Raw genomic sequence first — 25,517 nt, forward strand, 5'->3', positions numbered from 1 at the left:
TACATAGATTAAGAAAAACAATCATTAGTTTTGTCTTTTTGAGTAAAATGACCCCCTTGCCCTTTTCTAAAACTAATGGGAAATATGCATTTGTAATTATTCAAGTTTACTTTATTAAATGTTAGGGGTAATATGGTAAAAATGTATATTTACTTTTGGTAGTGGACAATAATTTTGGGACAAACTAAAATAGTAAGGTGGACAATAATTTTGAGACGGAGAGAGTATTAGGGACTTGGAAGCAACCAACATAATTAACACATAAAAATTGATATCAATACTTATATCTACATTAAAACATGTATAGTCTGGATCAATATACTATATAGATCTCTCAATTCGTGTTCATTACTCTCCATTAAAAACAAGTACTCTAAACATTTCCTTATAAGAATTCATTTTTTTAGTATCAAAAAGCTTTATGGGTTTATCCATGTAACGATCTAATTCTCATTTGGTAATTCAAGAACCAAGTATTAATTAAAATGAATAACTTTAATTGGGATTAAAAAATAAAAATAAAAATCTAAAGAATTATAGCAGTGAATAAAACGAAAAAGTGTTATTATGAAAAAGTGTGGGGTCAAGATTTAAAGCTGCCTTTGTCAAGAGTTTTATTTTAGGGGTAGAAATTGTTATTATGAAAAAGTGTGGGGAAAAAAGTGAAAATTTTGCTAATATCCCCACAACAACGACGGGATTCTGTTTGGGCTCTCTTCTTGGGGCCGATTGGTCCTATTAGCTCATGTACCCTCCAAATTCTAACCTTAATCAGCCTAGTCTTTGTTTCGTTCGTTTTTGGCGGCCAAGAACGAGTTGCGACGAGGTGAAGGAGGGCTGTTGTCTGTTGAAGTTTAGCTACCATCGAAGGAGGAGGAAGGGGGAGAAGCTCGTGCCATCTTCGTCCAGCCTGAGGTATGCCTTTCTCCTTCTTTTCGCTTTTTTTTTCTCAAGAAACACCATCGTCGCCATGGCCGGTAGCCTAGGCTGCTGGCGTGTTTTCTCTTCACCGCCACCCACCACCACTAGGTGCTTGTGGTTGTGTGCGTGTGTGTTGATGTGAAAGTCCATAAGTAATTCCTTTTTCAGTGTTTCGTGTGTGTGTTATGTATGGTTTTTCTTTTGTCGCCACCGTGAACCACCATAAAGCCACCACCGGCAGCCTCCTGTCGCCGGTGTGTGACACCTCCTGCCACCATAAACCACCATGGGTAGGTGGCTGTGGCCTGTGGGTTAGTTGTTAATGGAAATCCCTAGACTAAAAAAAACAAGAAATCTTATAACTTGTCTTTTTTTATGGCAAACCAATAATAACAGCATACTTTTGTTTATGGTGGTTTGACCACCATTGACCGTCAAAACACCACCATCGGACCACCAATCAAAACACCACCATCAGACCACCAATAAATGCTGGTTCTGTATAAGGCCCCATATTGAGTTCTAGATGCCATAAAGAGCTTAAAGGGTTAAGATGGAAGCTTAACCCTAAAATATGTAAAAGTTTATAATTCATGGGTAAGCCCTAATTTTATACTCCATTAAGTCATGCATTAAGAATTTTGAGTAAAGATGATTAATACACTTTGGAAACATCATATGTAACCAATTATTATGTATAAAGTGCTAAGACTAAAGCTTAACCATTAATTTCTTAATGAGACATCAAATGTGATCACTTAAAAGCTATTATGATTAATCTTTTCGATTCTGACCTTTAACTTCTAAAATTTGTACAAGGCAATTAGAATACCAAAAAACAATGAGACAGTTTTATGGAAAGCTTAGTGTGTCTACTTTCTTCAAAATTTGAATCACTTTTCCTGATTCCAACTCCTTGATGGGTAAAATAGTCAATCTTCTCAGACTGGTCTGTGCTGTCACAAATTTCATGCATTGTCTTCTAAAAATCATAATAAATTTATTAAAACTCGAAATGCCAAAATTCCAAATATTGTAATTATATATGGATGTCTAGTTTCCTCCATATTAAGGGCTTGAAGAAATTCCTAGTGAATTAGTACAATTTATTCCAAGAGTTTTGAGTGGTAGAGAAAGTGACAACTTAAAGTTGCTAACTTGTATAATCAATATAAAATCAACCAAAAATCATTAGAATGTGATCATTATATTTTTGGATAGGTAAGAAATAGAACTTTACCAATATAATTTTATTGGAATTTAATAATGGTTTGAAAGGTAATAAAATATATTTCGAACATAACACAAAAATCAAAGAGAAAACAAGGAGATATGTACATACGCATTATAAGAGTAATATATCAAAGCACAAACTTGTAACACTCGTTTATTTATTAGTTAAATAAATAAATTAATGAACGAATGGTAGCCTAAAATAAATAGATATATATGCAGGGTGTTGGGTTCGAGGAGTTAATTGCCACATTTTTAGAAGTCGGGGGTTAAAAGCATGAGTTTGGGACTCATTTTATAAATATTTATGAAGACAGGGGCTCTGTGGTAATTACCGAGATTTTTTTTAAAAGAAGTGAGGTGGAGGGGCTGAATATGTTATAATTAAGGCATTGGGGAACTGTTTGGTAAATTGCCTACCTAATTTGTAAAGGGTTTTAGATGGTGGGGTTCAAATGATAACTTATGGACTGATTGTGAAAGGATTTTGGATGCTGGGGGGCTGCTTTGTCAAATACGGCCTTATTTTGAAAGAAAATGTCATGGGGAGGGGTCAGTCTTGCCATTATGGTAACAAGTTTGGTGTGGAGGCGGGTATATATGTCACACCAAACCCTCACCCTAGCTAAGAGGGTGCAGCCGCTATCATCGGAGATCTCTAGCCGCCACCTCCACTCTCATGATCTCCGACGCAACTCCACCACCTCCGTTGAGGTCGCCACCGCCGTAGTCGAAGCCGAAGACCACCAGGAGCGCCATCGTCGTCTCACCGCTGACGAAGAGGAGGGGGGAGTCGGCTTCCAATCGTGATGCTCGGAGGTTGTGTTTGTTGTGGTTGATGTTATCGCTTCCTCCGTGTCCTCACGCAGCTACACAACGGTTTACGACCGCTGGTGCCGTCACTAAGGGCTCGTCACAATTGGGATGCACCCGGCCAGCTCTTGCCATCAGGAGGAAAAGGCCATCACCGGTGAAAAACGTGAAGCGACGAAAGGAACGATGAGGACGTCGGGAGAAGCCGGAAAGAGCTGGAACGTGGCTGTGACGTCACGAAAGCTTCCTCTTCTCCGGTTCGTTGCAGCAACCACCGCCTCTACCGCCGTTTTGGGTGCTGTTGTCGTCGCCACCCACCACAGGTGGGTGTTGGATTCACTTTGCAAGCAGGAACGTGTGGGTGTGTGTGTTTCGATTGTAGTGTGTGACTTTATTTTGGCCAGAAATTATGAGAAAGGCCACCACCGGCCACCATAGGGTGGCTGTGTGTGTTTATTTTGTTAGTGTGTGTTTATTTTGAGAGTTAGCATTGTAAACTGTAACCATCACGAAATAATGAAAAGGAAAAATCAAACCACCACCGTATGGTGGTGGCTGTCGCCTCTTGCCGCCATCGGCCACTGTGTCGGGTAGCGGTGTGCTTAGTTGTGTTGGGATTGCTAGTTAGGGATGTTTGGACAAGGTACTGAAACCCTAATGGGCCCAATGAGGCTTAATGGACATAAAAGCCCAAGTATGTGATCAATGGGCTTAAGGAAACCCTAATGGGTCTAATGGACCCTAATTGACCCAAAGAGACCTTAATAGGCCCAATAAATCCCTAAATGACCTAAAAACCCAAAAAAGTAATAAATGGGCTAGTATTTGGGTTGGAAACCCTAATTAGGGTTTGGAAAACCCTAATGCATCAAAACCCTAATTTTGGGGAATTTAATCGGAACACACGGGAATTATTAATAACGTGGAATAATAAATAATAATCATTGGCAAGATTAATCTAAGCAATAATGGACTCAATGGATTAAGTCTTTAGAGGATTAAGTCCTTAATGGGTTAAGTAGGAAACTTAACCCTAATCATCATTTTATGTGAAACCCTAATTTCACTTGGATTTATTATTAGACCTTTCATTTGGGCCTTGATGATTGGGTTATTAATGGGCCATCCAAGATCAAGCAAATGGACTAGAATAATTAATGGGCTTGTGGTAAGGCCCATATGAGGAGTTGGGCCCAATTTGGAAAATTGGGCCATAGATGGGCCATAGTTTGGGCCTTTATGATTATGTGTTATTGGGCCATTAGAATGTTGAATGTTGAACTGGACTAAATGGTTGGGCCTTATGGTAAGACCTTGTAAGGGTTTGGGCCCAATTTATAAAATTGGGCCATATGATGGGCTTTGACTCATAGTTGACTTTTGGGCCTATGGATTGGGCCTTGGGCTTGCATAAAGCCAACTTTGGGGTAATGTCTTAATTATCCAAAGTATGTACTTATGATTATGTATTGGAACCCAATTATTAATTGGGTGTTATTTTGGTGTTGACAGTTCAGGAATCTATCATCTAGCAGTTGAGGTTGAGTCTGCGGGACTTCAACAATGTGGGGTTGAGTCTGCCGGACTTCAGCAGTGTGAGGTGAGTTACCTTCTAGTAGGGGTGGGTCTAAGGCACCAATGTCGGCCCACCAATAGGTGATTATGTTTGAGATGATTGTCTTTGTGATAATTATCTGGTTGCCATTAATTGATATGCTTATTGTGTTGGGATGCTATAAGATATGTGTTAGTAATAGTAGGGGTGCAATAGTCCCCAGTTACCAGTTGAAAGATACCGAAGACGGTTACCGGTTGAAAGATACCGAAGGGGTGGACATAACCTATGCATGCCTAGCAGTATGTTTATGATATGTTATTATGTGACCTGTATGATTATGATATGCCATTATGTGAGCAGTATGTTTATGATATGATATTATGTGACAAATATGGTTATGATATGCCATTATGTGATTCAGTATGTTTATGTTATGTTATCATGGTACCAATATGTATATGACCTGTTATTATGTGATAGTGATATGGGGTGAAATAGTCTCCGGATACCAGTTGAAAGATACCCAAGGGGAGGTTAGCTCCCGGTTACCGGTTGAATGATACCGAAGGGGAGGTTAGTTCCTGGATACCGGTTGAAAGATACCGAAGGGGAGGTCAGTTCCTGGATACCGGTTGAAAGATACCGAAGGGGGGGTCAGCTCCCGGTTACCAATTGAAAGATACCGAAAGGAAGGTTAGTTCCCGAGTACCGGTTGAAAGATACCGAAGGGGAGTCCAACTCCCAGTTATGCCAGACAGATACCGGTTGAAAGATACCGAGGGATAGGCATTATGTGGTATGTGGTATGATGGGGGAACTCACTAAGCTTCGTGCTTATGGTTTTTAGTTTTGGTTTCAGGTACTTTGTTTTCAAAGGAAGGGAGTCGGCTCGATTGCAGCGCATCACACCATGATTTTCGCACACGAGATCTTTGGGATTACACTCTGATACAGTTTTATGATACTATGTTTTGATTATTGACACTTTGGCTTTGACCTGAGATATTAATATGAATGTTTTTATATTAATGGTGTTATGTAATAACTTAATTAAAACAAAATTTTTGGCCTGTATTTTTGGGATGTTACAAGTTGGTATCAGAGCCTTGGTTTGAGGGATTCGGGCACACTCCCGGGTGTGTCTGAACTCAAACTAAGGACTTGGTGTGAAAATTTTCCAAGGTAAAACCCTTTTATAAAAAGAAGTGAAAAGAATTTGAGAAAGAAACAGAACTTTGAAAAGAACAAGGTGTGTGATGCGTGCAATCAGTCGAGCTCAAGTAAGTTTTCCCTAAGATACTCATACATGTTATGTTGTGATATGATATGATTATCAGAACTGCATGCTAGATTAGGGCTAAGGATCTAGGGAGGCTGCCTTATATGCCTATTTTATGTGCTTGTAGACTTGCATGCTAGTACTGATCAGTCAGTGATAGGATAACATGTTTAGGTTATGTATGATTGTATGAACCTTTGAATTGCATGTACAAACTTCTGAGTAGAGGATAGAATGGTTTGATTGGAGTATGATGGTTAGATTTTCCATTGTCTGATTGTGGCTTGCTCTGTGCTTTGTGGGACTCTTAGTAATGTGAGCTAGCTATATTCATGAAATTGCTAGTTGACATTACTAGGAATCTTTCAGCAGCTGAGGACTGGGTGAGTTCGGGAACCTATGAGAGCCTAGGATATGTCTCAGTGGGTTAGTAGTGAGGTTTAGTGAGACTGGGTGTACCAGTTTGAGGAAGTGACTTGGAGGATTCGAGAGGATTGCTGAGGAAAGTATGGATAGGTGTGGAAGGTAGTATTGGGCCCGTACTGCTGAAAGCACATGATCCATACTTGAATCGGTGAGAGTCTTGGAGAATCTAAGAAGCTTATGGGAGGAGTTTGTAACCTGGTTTGGGGACAGAGGAAGTTGCAGTTGTTGCAACTTAGCCATTGGCAAGTGAGCTAGTGAGTGTGATAGGGTGTCAGACCCTGAAGGATATGATTTCCAAGAGTTGTAGATGCGAGATCGATTTGGAGCACCATGGGAAGAAAGGTTCGTGCCAGGTGCATATAGTAGAGGGTCCCAGGAAGAGATCCATGACTTATGATCCTCATGTGAAAGGCCAGCAGGGCCGGAGTCAGTACTGCACGTACGGGAAAATGCACAAGGGAGTTTGTCACTCCAAGGGTTTAGGATGCTATAAGTGTGGCAGGGTTAATCATGTCAGCTGAAGGTGATCTGTATCCCTCCAGATGTTGCGGCTATGTCATCTTCTACTGCTGCTAGATGGATGTTGGGAGTACGCATCGCTTTGGAATTGTGAGTGAGTTTGGATAAGTCAGACCTCGTGTCAGTTTTCTTCTATTTTCTGGGTTATCAAGGATCATATATGCCATCCTGCATGCCAAAAGGTCCTTGATGAACCCACAGAGGGACGTACCTTGCGGAGCGGGTTCCGCATGTACCGTTATCATTCTGGATCTTTGTTGAGATCTGTGTAGGAGTATTGTTTGGAGGATCCTCGATCAGGATTAGAGCAATAGTTCTCCAGCGAAGTTAGAATTCGGTGGTGCTGCAGGATTGGAAGTGACGACGAGGATTCGTCAGCCAGATTAAGAATTAAGGTCTCTAATGGGCAGCATGACAGGTGGATTGGGGTGTCAGACTGGACCATAATTCAGGAGTACTGTTTGAGATTTTAGAGGATAGGCCAATCTTAAGGTTCGATTGGTAATTGATTGTTAGCATTGGTAAGCTCAGATTATCGACAGTGGACTATTAGGAAGTAAGAAGGATCGGAAATCCACCAACGGGGAATCCACCGCTATCCTCATACACCTGGCTGGGGTAGAGGACCCAGCTGACTTGCGGCTCAGAGCATCCGCAACCATATTCGCTTTACCAGGATGGTAAAGGATCTCACAATCATAGTCCTTAACCACATCCAGCCACCTGCGCTGCCTCATGTTCAGGTCCGGCTGGTCCATGATGTGTCTCAAAATCTTGTGGTCCGTGTATATCGAGCAACGGACCCCGTACAGATAATGCCTCCAAATCTTGAGAGCGAAGACCACCGCTCCCAACTCAAGGTCGTGTGTGGGGTATCTCGTCTCATGCGGCTTCAACTGCCTCGACGCATAGGCTATCACTCGTCTCCTCTGCATGAGGAATGCCCCCAAGCCTGTGATGGATGCATCACAAAATACCACAAAATCCTCAACTCCCTCGGGGAGTGTCAACACCAGCGCCTTGCATAAACATCGCTGAAGGGTCTCAAATGCCCTCTGCTGCTCAGGGCCCCACCGGAAATCCACCCCCTTCCTCGTAAGACGAGTGAGGGGTACTACGATCTTGGAGAAGTCTCGAATAAATCTTCGGTAGTACCCTGCTAAGCCCAAGAAAATCCTGACGTCTGAGGGAGATTTCGGAGTCTCCCACTGCATAACCGCCTCCACCTTGGCCGGATCGACCAAAATCCCCTCCTGGTTAACGAGATGTCTGAGGAACTGGACCTCTCGTAACCAAAACTCACACTTCGAGAACTTGGCATATAGTCGTTCTCGCCGTAGGACCTCCAGCAGCTCCCTGAGATGCCCCTCGTGTTGCTCTCGGGTCTTGGAATACACCAAAATATCATCTATGAACACAATGATCGAGCGATCGAGCATCAGTTTGCTTACTCGGTTCATAACGAGTCCGAAAAGCGGTCTGCTCTACGTCTTCCTCCCTCACCAGACCTGGTGATATCCTGACCTCAAATCAATCTTGGAAAACGAAGATGCACCCTACAGTTGACTTGTTCAGATCCCTATAGTCAATGCACATCCTGTGCGAACTGTCATTCTTCCTGACGAAAAGGATCAGTGCTCCCCAAGGCGAACTACTCGGACGAATAAACTGCTTACCCAGCAGTTCCTGTAACCGAGAGGACAAATCCTGCATCTCTGGCGGTGCCAGTCGGTACGACACCTTAGCGATAAGGGCCGCACCCGGCACTAGATCAATCCTAAACTCAACCTGTCTCTCCGGAGGCACTCCGGGTAACTCCTCTGGAAACACGTCAGCAAACTCTCTAACTACAGGGACCTCCGAAACTGAGGGTTGATCCCTAACCCGCGTATCCACCATGTACGCTAAATAACTGGCACACCCATGCTGTATATACTGTCGAGCCCTGGCCGCCGAACAAAACCCTGATCCCATCCTGGTGCCCTCGCCATATACCACCAGTTCTCCCTTACTTGGGGTTCGAACTACCACTCGTTTCCCTTCACAGTTGATCATGGCGCCAAATTGACTGAGCCAATCCATCCCTACGAGTACGCACACTTCCCCCATGGGATCTATCGGGAAGGGCATCCCAAAAATCTCCAACTCACATCCCCGGTAGACCAAAGAAGCAGAAACCCCATGCACGTTGGCGATCGAAACTCGCAACGGGCACTCAAGCTCATCTATCGGCACACTAAAACCTCTACTGAAAGTCTGAGATACGAATGACCGACTCGTCCCCAAGTCAAATAATACCAGAGCAGGCAAAGTATTCACTAAAAACATACCTAATCACAGGTACAACCAATAAGCATATCACAAATACAATAACTGAGACAGAGAACATAAACGTACCAGCAACCACTTCCGGTGCTGCCTTGGCCTCCTCGGCCGTGAGTTGGAAGGCACGACCCTGAGCCTTCATAGGCTCCACCGTGACTGGCCTCCCATCTCCGATCCTCACAGTAGCTGGCACGGGACCCTACGCCGGCTTGGCGGCGAGCTGCGGATAGTTGGTCTTCACATGACCAACCTGATGACAATGGTAACAAATCCTCATATCTACTGGAGGGGCAGACTGACGGTAGTCCCTGTCATAATGCCCCTACTTTCCACATTTGTGGCACCCACCTCCTGCTCGACAAACTCTCGAATGACCCCTGCCACACTATCCACAAGTGCGGCTCTGCTGACTCCCAGAACGAGTATCAGCGGTCTTAGACCGCTTAGGCACCGGTTGAGACTGTGTCGGTGCCTGACACCGCTCCTTCAACTGTAGCTCTATCTCCAACTCACACCGCCTTGCGGCTTCCTGAAGATCCAGGAGGGTATCACATCGCTATGTAGACACAAACTGTCGAATATCAGTATTGAGCATACTCAGATAACGAGTCATCTAAGACTGCTCTGAAGCAAACTCTGGACAATACATATCCCTCTCCATGAACATACGGGTAATCTCCATCACAGACTCCTCATCCTGTCTCAATGTCAAAAACTCCTGAGCAAGCTGCTCCCGCTCAACGCGTGGAACGTAGCGGCTGCGGAACATATCCTTGAACTGATCCTAACTAATAGCAGCCCGTTGATCATCAGTATGCGACCCAGTCTTCAACCTCAACCAGTACTTTGCCCCAAGCCTCAGCAGTTTTAGGGCACACCTGACCTTCTGGTCAGCATGACATGAGCACGTTAAGAAACAGCCCTCCACGTCAGATAACCACCTTATAGCCCTAATCGCATCCTGTGTACCATCAAACTTCGGGGGCTTCGTGTTATCAAAGTCCCGGTACTAGAAAGCCCTGCTGGCTCCTCCTCCAACCCCTGCCGCAGCTACAGTCGAAGTGGCTACATCGACAACTGTCTCTGCTAGAGCTGCATATCGCTCATCAAAGTACTCGACCATCGCGATCTTAATCGACCCAAACATCTCTCGCAGCTGCGCTCGGAACGCTGCAACAATCTCGTCGTGTATAATCTCCCGGATCCTGGCATCCAACTCCTGGGTCCTTATCTGCACCATGAGCTCAGGTGCTACCGGCACCTCCAACCCTCCGTCTTCCGACCCCGACCCCGATCCTGATCCTAATCCAGATCCAGAAGCAACACGTCTCGTCACCACCATACTGAAATATATATACAAGTCATCAGATAAATAACATAATGTCGGGAGACCAAAACCCACAAACCCTATGGGTTGTGATTTCCTTGCTACGCGTATAGGTCTTGTGCTTTCAGTAGTACGGGCCCATACTACCTTCCACACCTACCTATATTTGTCTCATGTATCACCACAATGCCCTAACAATATCATCAACATAGAAATGCGCTCAACCCTCACTTCTAGAGGAATATCAACTATCTTGCATCTAGTCTCACCACTTCTCATGACTCACACATCCATGAAACTCCCATCATTCCCTGCAGCGCTAGTGCATGCTAGCTGCACATAACGCTGGACCCAATAGACTTTCCAATATCCAGTCCTACCCGAAGGCCGAATCAACATTCTCAGGCTATAAGGTCTTTATTATGCACAACCATGATTCATACACTAAACATCTACAATTATGATGTCAATTCCACATACAAGAAACCCTAGGCTAATAGGCATCATATAATCAGGCAAATCTATCATGCGATTCCTAAAGATCCCTAGCCTAGCACTAGCATGCTGTTCTAACATATCATAATATCAAATAACTGTATGGAATTTTGGGGTTTACTTACAGGCTCCGGCTGATCGTACCCTTTGCACCCTCCATCCTTTATTTTGAAACCATTTTAAAACTTACTTTCCAAAAAAAAATCTCCTTGATTTGAGACTGGGTTCATACGTGTGTTTTCCCCAATTCACTCAAACCAAGGCTCTGATACCAACTTGTAACACCCATAAATTTTATGCCAAATTTAAACTTTTTCAATCATAAATAAAAATCAAATAGCATTTGTTTACAAAAATGTTTTCAAATCATTATCCATCAGAGTGTCCCAAAATCATATCATAAGGATGACGAGCGGTACAGTCACACCTTCGCCTTGCCATGATCTCCTGAAGTACCTGAAACAATAAACTGAAAACTATAAGCCCGAGGGCTTAGTGAGCTACCCCCAAAAAACTAATACCACACTGACAATACCATATTAGTAATAATCAATCAATCAACATGCATACTAGGCCATCAGCCTGACTGGACCGCCCTATAGGGCCTACAGTCTATCTGGATCTATCCCGAGCCTTCGGCATGAATGGTCTGCCACGTGGGCCTACAGGTTCCCTGGACTGCTCATAGGTATGTTAGCCTTCAGCACGAAGCAGGACCGCCTCAACCCAACCAACAAACAACTAACCATGTGTACATAACTATCATATATTGGCATACACAAACAGAAAACATATCTATCTCACTAATCATCAATCATAGAATTCTCTCGTAACTAGAGCACCAACCTAGCAGGTCACTAACATACCAATCCCTACGGATCATAAGAGCATAACATACTGTCTACCCTGATTCCGATCTAACAAATCATAACCACATGTAGCATACCATAACAATAACAACTAAAGGGTCGGCCTTGGTGCCGTAGACCCTATCGATATAGTGAGGATAACTCACCTCGCAGATGTCGACTCGAAAGGTAAACTCCAACTCTCGGATCACTTGACACAGGCTCCACCACCTATTATCATAGTACAACATACTCATAAGTCCTTAACCATACAGGGTACTCCATAACCCACTAGTCAACCCCTGTTCAAAGTCAAAGTCCTTAGTCAAGGTCAACAGTCCATGTTGACCTCAACTCGCTGAGTACCCTCGGCTACTCGCTGAGTTCCTTGAAGCACATTCCAACTCGCCGAGTCATCGGGGTGACTCGTCAAGTTCCTTCGATTTTCGATCAAACTTTAATGCCACCCATCAAGTTTCCTCCTTGCAACTAGACGGATACCTACGCATACATATCCTGGAGAAAACTCATCCGACTCGCCGAGTTGTTCTTCAACTCGTCGAGTATGTGGCAATCTTCATCAGACTCATCGAGTTGTTCATCCAACTCATTGAGTTCGCGGCCATCTTCATGTGACTCGTCGAGTCCATTCAGTCCTTTTTCCATACATACTTGTTTTGAGCCATGCAACGGCTCCAAATCACAGATCCAAGCTTCTATGACATGCTTATCAAGTAAAGTTGCAAACTTTACGTGCATGCATGGCTATAGAGGCTCTAAATGCCTATTTTAAGTTCTTAATGGAGCTTCATGCTTAGGAGGGACCTCAATCATGACCAAAACTATAACTTTATGCTTCTAGAATCCGAGGGTCCAGATCTGAAGTTACAACCTCAGATCTAGCCCATAGCTCATCTTACCAACTTAATATTCAACAAAAACCCTAAACTCAACCAATACAAGAGATCTACAAGGAAAAATGGCGATTTGGGTACCTCTAGAAGATGATAACTGAGATAAGTGTTGATTCCCACACTCTACTTGCTCCAATCTCCTTCTCCTCCAAGCCTTCTTGTAACGTCCCAAAATTCAAGTCCAAAAATTTCATTTTTAATTAACTAACTCATAAAATATTCACTAGAAAATATTGTATAAACACTTCATCTCATGAAATCAAGTATCATGTTTGAAACCCACAACATAAACATATATCATATCAGAGTACAATCCCCGAAAACGCCATGCGGAAAATCCGATGTGTGTGTGTGTGTGATTCCATGCTACGCCTCTGGCTCTTTCCCCTTAGACAAAGAGGTACCTGAAACCAAAAACTGAAACCGTAAGCACAAAGCTTAGTGAGTTCCCCCAACATACCACATACCATGCATTACGATCGATATCTTTCAACTAGTAATCATCATCGGTATCTTTCAACCGGTAATCATCATCGGTATCTTTCAACCAGTAACTAGGGACAAATCCACCCCTTACCACTATCATACAATAACAAGATATAAGCATACAGTCAGGCATATCCAAGTACTGACCTACCCCTTGGTCCTAAGGACCACTATCAGGGAAACTACCCCTATCATGCACGTAAAATATCATACAGATGTAACTCATAACCAAACACATACCAGACCAAGACAATTATCACAAAGACAATCATCTTCTAAATACTCCTCATTGGTGGGTCGGCATTATGGCCTTAGACCCACCCTACTGGAAGGTAACTCACCTCGTACAGGTAGCTGCTGATAATCAGTGCGGGAAACCTCCGTCCGCTGCTGCTCCGGAAATCCTTCGGCTACAAACCCCACAAACACTCAGTTAGAAACTGATTTCTATACTCTTAGGGTAAAATGACCATTTTACCCCCAACCAAGTCAAGTCAAAGTCAAAGTCAACTTCCAGTTGACCCGACTCGCCGAGTTGGGACAACAACTCGCCGAGTCCCTCACTCTCTACTCGTCCTCATCCGCGACCCTACTCGTCGAGTTGGGTCGTCAACTCGACGAGTTCTTCTCTCATCCGAATGCCCCATGAAAACTCATTTGACTCGCCGAGTTGATGAACAACTCGTCGAGTTTTAAGGAGATTGCCTTGGACTCGCCGAGTCCAAGAATGCACTCTCCGAGTCCGGTCTTGACCAATTCCATACAGTTGATTTAAATGAGATCTAACACACCAAAACCATAGATCTGGCCTCCTAATGTCCACTTCATACGTAAAGTTCCAAACTTGATGCACATGCATGGGGTTTTTAGCTCAAAAATCCACATAAAGTGTCCTACAATGTGCATGGGGCTTTCATGGCCCTAAAGTTGGCACCTTTATGCCGTGAAACCCCTCTTAAGGCCCAGATCTGAAGTCAAAACCCATCCCACACTCCCAATATCGAAATATGACTTAGCAATCCAAAGAAATCCCAAGTTAAAGATGAATAAACACATAGATGAGTCAAGACAGGGGCATTATACCTTGAAGTTGCTGAAGATGAAGCAAACTCCCTGGATCTACTGTCCCCCACTCAAGTTCCAAGCTCCTTTCTTCCTTCCAAGCTATATTATCACACAAGAACACCAAAAATGGCCTCAACAAAGCACAAACGGCTAGGGTTTCGATGAGAAGTGTTTGGGAGCATAAAGGGGGAATGGAGGCTGCATAAGGTTGTTTAAATAGGGTGCAAACCCCTGGATTAGGGTTTTAGTCCAAAAAGCAGCTACTCGCCGAGTCCGGGACCCGACTCGACGAGTCCATGACTTAAACTCCGCGCCTCATCCTGCTTCTACTCGGCGAGTTGGTCCTTTAACTCGCCGAGTCCAAGACCAAAATTGCAAAATAATTAAAGATTTAATAACATAATACGTACCAAGAACCAGGTGCTACAAATCTCCCCTACTTATTTTAGACTTCGTCCCCGAAGTCTGTTGCTCGATCCTGGAACAGCTCTGGGTAATGCTCCATCATCCCATCCATCGGCTCCCATGTCCATTCCGAGCCCTTCCGGTGCTGCCATTGCACCTTTACCAGCTCAAACCTCTTGTTCCTCAGATCCTTCGACTTCCAGTCGGGGATCGCTACAGGCCGCTCAATGTAATTCAGGCTGTCATCAACCTGAATGTCCTCCAAGTGTACCACTGCTGAGTCGTCCACCAAGCACTTCCACAACTGGGAGACATGGAAAGTGTTGTGGATCTGACTGTGTTCGGCTGGCAGATCCGGCCGGTATGCCACCTTGCCCACCCGGGCTACAACCCTAAACGGTCCAATATACCTGGGACCCAACTTGCCCCATTTCCTGAATCGGATGACGCCCTTCCAAGGCGACACCTTTAGGAGAACCATATCCCCTACCTGGAACTCCAGGTCTGATCGACGTCTATCGGCATAACTTTTCTGCCGACTCTGAGCAGTTTGAAGTATGCTCCGGACCTGCTTAATCTTCTATGTCGTCTTGAGCACTACTTCGGTGCTCCCCATGACCCTCTGGCCAACCTCGCCCCAACATATCGAGGTCCTGCACCTCCTCCCATACATCTCGAAGGGAGGACGGTCGATACTCGCATGATAGCTATTATTATACGAGAACTCCGCAAACGGAAGGTAGGTATCCCAGCTACCTTCGAAGTCTAAAACATATGCCCGCAGCATGTCCTCCAAAGTCTGGATGGTCCGCTCACTCTGGCCATCCGTCTGCGGGTAAAATGTGGTGCTGAAATGCAGACGAGTACCCAACTCGTCGTGGAATTTCTTCCAAAATCTGGAAATGAACCGCACATCCCTATCCGAAATCACCGAGACCGGCACTCCGTGCCGCGCCACCACCTCCCTGATATAGATTTCGGCCAATCTCTCGGCCGAAATGCTCTCCTGAATGGGGATAAAGTGGGCGCTCTTGGTCAATCGATCGACGATGACCCAGATCGAATCTACTCCTCGCGCGGTCCTGGGAAGCTTGGTGATAAAATCCATCGTGATGTCTTCCCACTTCCACAATGGAATATCCAATGGCTGCATCCTGTCGTGTGGTCTCTGATGCTCGGCCTTGACTTTCCTGTAGGTCAAACACCGCTCCACGTACCATGCCACATCCCGCTTCATGCAGGGCCACCAATACTCCAGACGAAGATCCCTATACATCTTCGTCGCCTCAGGATGGATGGAGAACCGGGATTTGTGTGCCTCCTCCATCAGGACCTGGCGCACGCCTCCATGATAAGGGACCCACACCCTACGGTGAAGAGTCAACAACCCTCGGCTACCATAGTTGAAGGAGGAAATATGCCCCACAATCCGCTCACTTTTCCGATGTTCCTCCTTCATAGCCTCTTGCTGAGCCTCCCGGATCCGCTCCAGAAGCGGAGTCACCACTGTCATCCTCAGACAGATATCCCTGATCGGCGCTGCCTTGCGGCTAAGCGCATCAGCCACGACATTGGCCTTCCCCGGATGCTAGAGGATCTTACAATCATAATCTTTTACCACATCAAGCCACCGACGCTGCCTCATATTCAGGTTTGGCTGGTCCATGAGATACCTCAAACTCTTGTGGTCCGTGTAAATCGTACAACGGACCCCATAGAGGTAATGACGCCAAATATTGAGGGCGAATACAACAGCCCCCAACTCCAAATCATGTGTCGGGTAGTTCGCCTCGTGAAGCTTCAGCTACCTTGACGTGTAGGCGATGACATGTCCTCTCTGCATCAATACCGCGCCCAAACCTGCGATGGATGCATCGCAGTACACAACAAAACCCTCCATGCCCTCTGGCAGGGCTAAGATTGGTGCCTCGCACAATCTCTGTCTCAGTGCCTCGAACGTGGCCTACTGCTCAGGCCCCCAGCGATACACCACCGACTTCTTAGTCAGTCGGGTGAGTGGAACTGCTATCTTCGAGAAGTCCAGAATGAATCTCCGATAGTAGCCTGCCAATCCCAGAAAGCTCCGAATCTCAAATGGAGATCTCGGAACCTCCCAACTCATAACGGCCTTCACTTTGGCCGGATCTACCGAAATCCCGTTTTGGTTGACAAGGTGCCCAAGAAAATGCACCTCGCGCAACCAGAACTCACACTTGGAGAACTTAGCATACAAGTTCTCCCTCCTAAAAGTCTCCAGAACCTCCCGCAGATGCTCCTCATGCTGCTCTCGCGTCTTGGAATAAACCAAAATATAATCAATAAATACTATCACAGACCTGTCTAACATCGGTCTACATACGTGTGACATCCCCAAAATCTCGGCCAGAAAAGACCGATTTTCATTTATGCTTTTAAAATAATTTCAGAGTAAATCCTTTTGATTTGAAAGAGTTGCGGAATTTGTTCCCAAAAACAAAACGTGATAAAATAATATTTACCAAAGCATTTCATAAAGAAATGTATTTTCATCATATAATCAAAACTCGGGATGTCATGTTCCGATACAGACCATAAAGCATAAACGATAACATTACAAGTCATTCAACAAATAAATACATATACGACTTGTAAACAAAACAACTTGATGATTCATCCATCTTATGCCCTTGCGCCACTTCCTGTAATACAAATAAACTGAGTGGGTCAAGCTTGGGAGCCTGGTGAGCATATAGGGTTTTCAACCCACAATAAATAATTATATTTAATTCCACCAACCAACAATAACCCAATTACCCATTCCCGTTATTCTCACTTTACGTCCCTAAAACAACTAACACAAGGGACCTAGTCTTAGAATATTTCGTCGGGGCGACAACACATGCATTCGGGGGTTTCCCGACAATATATGTCAAATAAGGCAACTATGAGGGGGATGGAGTACAGTGAATGAACACCTACAGGTGGCGAACCTGCTAGCGTTCCACATGACTGTCTAGAAAAGTCTGTGGTCGTTATCTAAACTCCGCTAGATGACTAAATCAAAAACAACATCGAGGCCTCTCATCTATTTATCACACGTCAACTATCTACCCATGTTCTACCCAACATATTAGTAGATAAAAATATATATTTTTATACATAGTTTAAAACCAGTATAGCATGTTTAATCAATACATATTCCACATAACATATGAGGCACACACACATAACACATATTTCATAGAGAATAAATCAGATCTATGAGATAGAAGAAAGTGAATATACATTCACACATATAACAACAAAATATACATATAACACGTATTTTATATAAAATACTTCATAATTATGCGTTAGAAGAAAGTAACGACACACTCACTTGATCAGAAGATGATCGGACAACACTACGACTTATAGAAGTAGTATTGTTCGGTAGATCTGGAAGATCTTCACAAAAACCGGGCTTCTCGCTGGCAGAGCTTCGGCTCGGGAATCTTACTTCTCGGGATCTTTCGAGACCTCGGGACTTGCTTCGGGGCTCGGGAATGATACCGGGGCTTCGGGATAATTCTTGAACGAAAAACGATACAAAAACACGAGAGAAAGGGAAGAAATGAGCAAAAGAATCGGCTGCCCTCGACACCCTTTTATAGGGGGCTGGAAACCCAATTACGCGTAAATTTACATTACGCTGGGCGTAATGTGGATCAGCTCGCTGACTCCCCCCCTTCAGATAATATCGGAATATATATATATATAAATATATATATATATATATATATATATATATATATATATATATATATATATATATATATATATATATATAAATTAAATATCGAAAATATTTAATAAACTTCAAAAATTCATATCTTCGTCATACGAACTCCGTTTTCGACGTTCTTTATATCCCCGCGTAGGTGAGACTACGCTCTACAACTTTTGTTTAGACTCCGTCGGCTAATTTTGACTTTATTTTTATTATTTGTTTTTCGTAGGCCGGGACAGGAAAATTCCGTTATAAAATCATAACTTCTTCATCCGACGTCCGTTTTCGGCTATCTTTTCATCGTTTCACTAAAATTAATGAGATCTTCAATTCTCATTTAGATTGTTTCGGCTAAAAACCGTTCGGTCTCAAATCGAGTATTCGGGCTGCATACTGCTAAGTCGAAACTTCGAAAAATCATAACTTCCTCATACGAAGTCAGATTTGGGCGTTCTTTTTATGCACGCTCTCGGTTTAACGAACTCTACGACTTTCGTTTAGATCACTAAGGCTAAATATTGCTCTAACGTAAATTTAACTTTTTACGTCATTCAGCGTTGTCGGTTCTGTCACGAAACTTCGACAGGTCATAACTTGTTCGTTATAACTCGGATTTTGACATTCTTTATATCTTCGGAATCCTTGGTTCGACCACTACATCTTTATGCAAAGATATCGGGCTTATCTCATACTTTAATTTTGACGCTTATTTTATTCTTAATTCATTAAATTATAATAATTAATAAAATAAACACATAATTCACATAATACTCAAATATGTCACACCCCAAAACCGGAACGGCGGAAACGTTCTGGGGTGGATGACGTCATGTCAAGTATCACAACACATGCATTATAGTAATCAAAGTACAACAAAACATTGCATTAATAGTAATAGTTTTACATGGTTACATTAGTACATCAAAGAAATACAAGTAATAGAATAAATACAGCGCGGTACTAAGCTATCTTCATCAACAGCTCCGGGAATGTACCTGTCTAATGCTAACCTGAGAATACAAGTTATTTGAAAAGCGAGTATCAGCATTTTTACAAATGCTGGTGAGTTCATAAGTATTTAGTGACATTTATCCAAATAACTTTATAAAGTAGTAGTTTAAGTGTTTACTATGTATTAGAGTTCTTTCCAGAAAATCCTATATTTTCTTTTATCAAAGCAGTCTTCTACCAAGACTGGTTAGTGTTATGTGATAAAAAGTGGTTTTCCCTTAATTGCTATCATTATCAAAATACTGAATTTGATTATTAAAGAAAGCATGAGACAACAGGGAAATAACATATGCCTCAGCAGTGAGGACTGCTGACTAAGGCAAAGGAATCATAGACTCCAGGAGAGTATCGAACGAACGACACGCCTGGTTCAGTCTAACAAATAGAGACACAGACCCCCGAAGGTACCAAATGAAAGGTACAGCTGGTAAGGTCCAAAACAGTGAATATAGACCGCATACAATATCAAATGAAAGATATGTTTAGCAAGGTCTAAAACAGTGAATACAGTGAATACAGTGATTACAGTGGATACTGTGAATACAGTGGATACAGACCCCAGACAACATCAAATGAGAGATACGTCTTGTAAGGTCAAAATAGAGGAGACAGACCCCAGACAGTATCAAATGAAAGATACGTCTTGTAAGGTCAAAACAGAGGAGCCAGACCCCAGACAGTATCAAATGAAAGATACGTCTTGTAAGGTCAAAATAGTGTGACTCTGAAATTGAATTACCAGCATACAGTGTAACCATACTAACCGACACTAGAGTACCAGACGCCCTACAAGCGTCTATATAATGTGACATTTGTCACCCCTTGGCTTGGTGAGCCGTGGACTGTAGCTAGCAGTCAGGGTGCGGGGGTGTCAATCCCGTATAGATCTATACACACAATGTCTGCTCTCCCTACAGGAGACTCTGGTTACCAACTAGACGACGGAGAAGGTCGTGTCCCGAAGATGCATCCCAAATAGTGGGTAATGACTTCCAAACAATGGGTAGTAGGTTTCTAATGTAAGTGTTGACCTAGAGGTAGAGACTCTTAACTGAATTGACTGAAGAAAACCCGTATGTCTATGCTTGTGTACATAATATATAACTAATGAATCGAACGACCTTCGGATGGACATCCGATCCCACCAGACCACATCTCAACGAAGAAAAGGAAATAGGGCGGACAAGCCTTCCTAAGTCCTTCGATTATTATTTATATGCATCTATACAAGCACAAACATACATCTAACTACGCTTGAGTGTGTATCAAGTGGTATCATACAGTGAAGTATAAGTGTACAGTGGAACATCCGAGTCGTGAAGTATAAGCGTACAGTGTGGGATAATCGAATCGTGAAGTATAAGTGTACCAAGTGTAAGTGTATCACGAAGAGGAAACGACGATAAGTGAAGTAAGAGCGTCTATCAAGTATAAGCGACTACAAGTATAAGCGAACTAGAGACAATACCAAGTATAAACGCATCACAAAGTGAAAGCGTTATTGAGTAGGTGTTTAAAAATAAGTATAAGTGAAGCAGTAGTAACTAACAAGTAAAAGTATACATGAAAACCTTGGAAAAACCTTTATACTCAGGAAAATCGCATTTGTATTCTTTGGTAAAGTAAGTGTGAAAACCTTTAGAAATATTTGGGAATCTTTCATAAATCAGTTTGAAAATGGAACTTTGATAAAGCAATAAAAGTAAGAACTTGAACAAGTGAAAACCCTTTTTGAAAGCCATTTATAGTGTCCTACTCGGTAAAACAGTGTATAGTGGTAAAATCTTGTGCATGCGGGTTATCAATCACATGTGATTGATATGATAACTGGCATGTTTAACTTGTATTCCCCCCTATAAAACATGTTAAAACATTTAAAAGGTTCATTCAGGGGTATGAACTCACCTGGTGCAAGTAGGTCCGACGAAAGTGTCGTTTGGGCGTTCAGTGTCACACAAGGACTTGAACACACACAATGACCTATTTTAACATATGATAACATATGTTCACATACAATTATTATATTTAATACTAATTAAACAAATATACGCGCTCAAAAGAGCGGAAAACACTTTGGATAAGTGTTTGGGTGTCCCGGGTAGCGTCTAAAGGTGCGTATGGCTTAGGAATGGAGTTTACTCTCCAAGAGTAAACCCTTGCTACATAGTTTACGGCACATGGACTACTCACCATGAGTTTACGGCCATAAACTCATGGTGAAGGGTTCTAGGGTGTTTAAGGCTTCTAGCTTGTTCATGGGATTATTCTAAGTACTTTTCCAAAAAGGCATGAGTAGGTTTGTGGCTTCTAAGGGCATTATCTTGGAGTTTACGGCCTAGGGTCAACTCCTAAGGGAGTTTACGGCCGTAAACTCTCATCCTTAGAGTTTTGTGAAGTTTAAAGCCCTTATTGCCTTGCTAGTAATTTATGATGAAGTATGATGCCATTTTGGGGGATTAAATCAATGTTTTGATCATGTTTAAGGGTGTTTACGGCCTTGACACATGTCTGGGCTGTAAACTCCTTTTACTCCTTCATTTTATTGAGTTTAATTGATCCAAACCCAAAGGACAAGCCCCTAATTTATGTCTTAATCCTTGGTATGAATTTAGGGCACTATTTAACATGTATTTATGAGTTTACGGCCCTGGAACTATTTCTTGGGAAGCTTTGGCCGTAAACTCCTAAATGGAGGGTGTTTGACATGCTTAAGGTCCCCAAACTATTTTTAGATGAGTCTAGGATTTATTCCAAGGCTATTGGTGGAGTTCTATGGCTTTTAAGCATGTAAAAATGAGTTTACACCCCATGTTTGAGGGGTTTACGGCCCAAGCACATTCCTTGGCCATAAACTCCTATTTACTCCTCAAAATTCATCTCTAGGGTGTTCTAAGTCCGGATTTGCAAGCCATAAGGTCGTATCTAAGTCCCAATGTTGGTTTGGAGGGGTTAAATTGCTTAAAAACCCACTTATTAAGTGTTTACGGCCCAAGCATGCTCCTTGGCCGTAAACACATGTTCTAAGTCCAATTCTATGCTATAAACACGAATCATAATGTTTAGAGTAAGCTAGGGTAAGCGGACTTACAATCTGGAAGCGTTTGGTTGCGGATTCGGGGCGAAAACGGGTCTAGAGAGAGAGTATAGAGAGAGTGTAAAAAGTCTCCAATGGACTCCACTCACCCTTATATAGGGTTCCGAGTCAGGGCTCAGTGGAATTTTACCCGATACTGCCATTAAACGGGGCTTTTGGTCGTACCCGATCTAGTCGTCCTAATAATAAAAACTAACTTTTCCATTTAAATGGAAATGTGTGTTATGTGTTTTTATTTCTTTTTATCACGACTTAACGGCATATTAAATGTAAACAAATGGAATGTTTATTAATTTTGATGACCTCTAATTAACGGAACTTTATAAACATGAATATTCCGTTAACGGTAACGGGGAAATGTAATGGAACAAGTTGGGTTTGGGGTCCAGAACATCACATTTGAGGTAATATCTTCGAGCTATCCTCTGCTATGTTGATGTTTTCATTGATTTAGGGCTTGTTGAGCCCTTTTGTGGCTAGATCTAGTGCTCCCTTGGTCCCTTAAGCGATTTAGACCATAGATCTGGACCCTTGGAGGTCTAGAGTGTCCCTTTACCCAAGCTTTTTGTGAATCAATGGAGGTTTTGGATTGGAATCCTTATGCCTTAGGTCAAAATGCCATTTATGAGCCATGGGGTGTGTTATGAACACCAAGATAAGGACTTTACATGATGAATCAGTCTAGGAAGGCCAGATCTATGAATTGTTGGAGCAGATCTGACCTTAGAAGCAAGTTTGAGTGATTGCATGGCATGGACTCGCCGAGTCTGACGATCAGACTCGGCGAGTAGCTTGAAGATTGCCCTCAGATCGCCCAGTGAGTGGTCCAGTCGAGTTATAGGTTGACTCAGTGTGTCAGGCCGAGTTAGAGAGGATTGGCAGGTGGTCTGAGTTGAACTGGGACTCGCCGAGTTGTTCTTGAGACTCGGCGAGTTGAGTCGGGGTGGCCCCGCGATTCTTCCAGGTGGAACTCGTCGAGTCAGGGGGAGTACCCGACGTGTCAAAAGGGAATCCTAGAGAGATTGGTGAAAACGTCTAGACTCGCCGAGTCGCCCTAGTGCACTCGCCGAGTCCGGTCAAAGTTGACCGTTGACCAAGAGTTGACTAGTGTTGACTTAAAGGGTAGTCAACCTTAGTGGTAAAAATGTTAATAAGAGACGTATGATGATATAGGGAGATTGTAGCTCGGAGGATCGAGCACGAGTGATTTCGGGATTTGCTAGCTATCGATATTCTCGAGGTGAGTCTTCTCACTATACTATACCCGGAAGGGTTTGACTGTGTGACCGGAAGGTCGGATATGGTATGAGACATATGTGCTATATGTGATAAGTTAATTGTTATATGTGCTCTGTATGATATGCTTGATATGGGCCGGAAGGCATTATGTTATGGGCCAGAAGGCGTTGTAATATGGACCGTAAGGTTGGTGTGGGTAGGACCGGAAGGTTTACCCAGCAGGGACGGAAGTCCCCTGAGACACATGGACCGGAAGGTCAGGGCCTGGAAAGGCGTATGTGCGTAAGTTGTATTTTGGGGAACTCACTAAGCATTTATGCTTACAGTTGTTGCGTATGTGTTTCAGGTACTAGCGAGGACCATGGGAAGGCGCCGACGTGATCTGTACACACTGATGGGTGATTTATGATCTTGGGATTTATATGATTGTATTATGACATGATACGTTGGATATTTATGCCTTGTTTTGGATGAAAATACATTTTTAGAAATGAAAATTTTGTTTTAAAATTTTCGTTGTTACAATTTGGTATCAGAGCCCAGGTTTGAGGGATTCGGGTACACCTTCGGGCGTAACTGAACTCAAACCGAGGATTTGAGGAAAACTTTTAAAAACAAAGACATAAAATTTTTATAAAGGATTTTGTGGTAAACAAAAATGAAGCAGTGTGTACGATCAGCCAGTGCCCGAACGGTAAAGATCCCCAAAATACCCTTACAATGATGTGTTAAGAGATATGATATGATATGAATTGTTATGCATGCTAGAAGATTAGGTATTCATGATAGGACTAGAGTGGCCTGATTTGTGATGCCTTAGTCTAGGGAAGTCTGTTGCTATGAGATGCTTTGTGAGCGAGCGGGTGGTTAGTGCATAACAAGAATAGAGTACTCAGGATCCGGGGTTTGGGGAGGAGGACTTGGGATGAATGCTAATGCGGTGTGGTCGGTAGTATTGGGCCCGTACTACCGAAGACACCGGGTCAGTGGGCGACCCAAGTAAGAATCCCTGGGTATCGGAGACTGAGTAGGGTTGCGTTATCGAGTGCGATTATGCTCGATAGAGTCTCTGATAGTTCTATGTTGTATTTCAGAGGCATCATGGTTGGACCACGCCACAGACCGAGTACGAGCAATGTGAGTGACGAGGAGATTCGTCAGATGATTCATGAGGAGGTGGCTGTAGCGATCCGGGCTGAGATTCCGGAGATGTTTGGGTCTATTAAGACCACTTTGATGGAGACCTTTGATGAGCGGTACGCCGCGTTGACTGAGGCTGCAGCCGCTGCAGCTACCGCAGCTGTGGCCTCTGCCAGACCTCAGGGAGGTGACTCGTTGCTGTTTCGGGAGTTCAGCAACACGAAGCCACCTGAGTTTGACGGGACGCAGGATCCGATCGCTGCGATGAGATGGATTGCTGATATCGAGGGATGCTTCTACACTTGTTCATGTCCGGAGCATCTGAGAGTACGGTTCGCCTTGAACCAGCTCCGTCTGGGAGCGAAGGATTGGTGGAAGTTCGTGACGACGAACTTCAATTTGGCAGAGATTTCAACTGTGACGTGGGAGAGGGCTCAGTGAAATTTTACCCGATACTGCCGTTAAACGGGGCTTTTGGTCGCACCCGATCTAGTGGTAGTAATAATAAAAACTAACTTTTCCATTTAAATGGAAATGTGTGTTATGTGTTTTTATTTCTTTTTATCACGACTTAACAACATATTAAATGGAAACAAATGGAATGTTTATTAATTTTGACGACCTCTAATTAACGGAACTTTATAAATTGGAATATTTCGTTAACGGTAACG

At 43.3% G+C, this 25,517-nt stretch overlaps 1 protein-coding gene across 1 annotated transcript; it reads left to right on the forward strand.

Annotated features, from left to right (window-relative positions):
* The first annotated feature begins 745 nt into the window (after positions 1-745).
* On the forward strand, positions 746-24,179 carry LOC128132965 (uncharacterized). Its single transcript, XM_052769985.1, has 3 exons — positions 746-915; positions 4,480-4,567; positions 24,053-24,179. Exons 1-3 carry the CDS (start codon positions 746-748, stop codon positions 24,113-24,115), a joined length of 321 nt encoding a protein of 106 aa, XP_052625945.1. The 3' UTR covers positions 24,116-24,179.
* Positions 24,180-25,517: the final 1,338 nt, after the last annotated feature.

Source organism: Lactuca sativa, chromosome 3, assembly GCF_002870075.4.
Source record: "Lactuca sativa cultivar Salinas chromosome 3, Lsat_Salinas_v11, whole genome shotgun sequence".
NCBI lineage: Eukaryota > Viridiplantae > Streptophyta > Magnoliopsida > Asterales > Asteraceae > Lactuca > Lactuca sativa.

Excerpts from the sequence above, each read along its gene's own strand:
- LOC128132965 (XM_052769985.1), top strand. The coding sequence starts at position 746 with ATGTACCCTCCAAATTCTAACCTTAATCAGCCTAGTCTTTGTTTCGTT. Across the intron at positions 916-4,479 it reads CCATCTTCGTCCAGCCTGAG|TTCAGGAATCTATCATCTAG; the intron begins GTATGCCTTTCT and ends TGGTGTTGACAG. Across the intron at positions 4,568-24,052 it reads CCGGACTTCAGCAGTGTGAG|GTACTAGCGAGGACCATGGG; the intron begins GTGAGTTACCTT and ends TATGTGTTTCAG.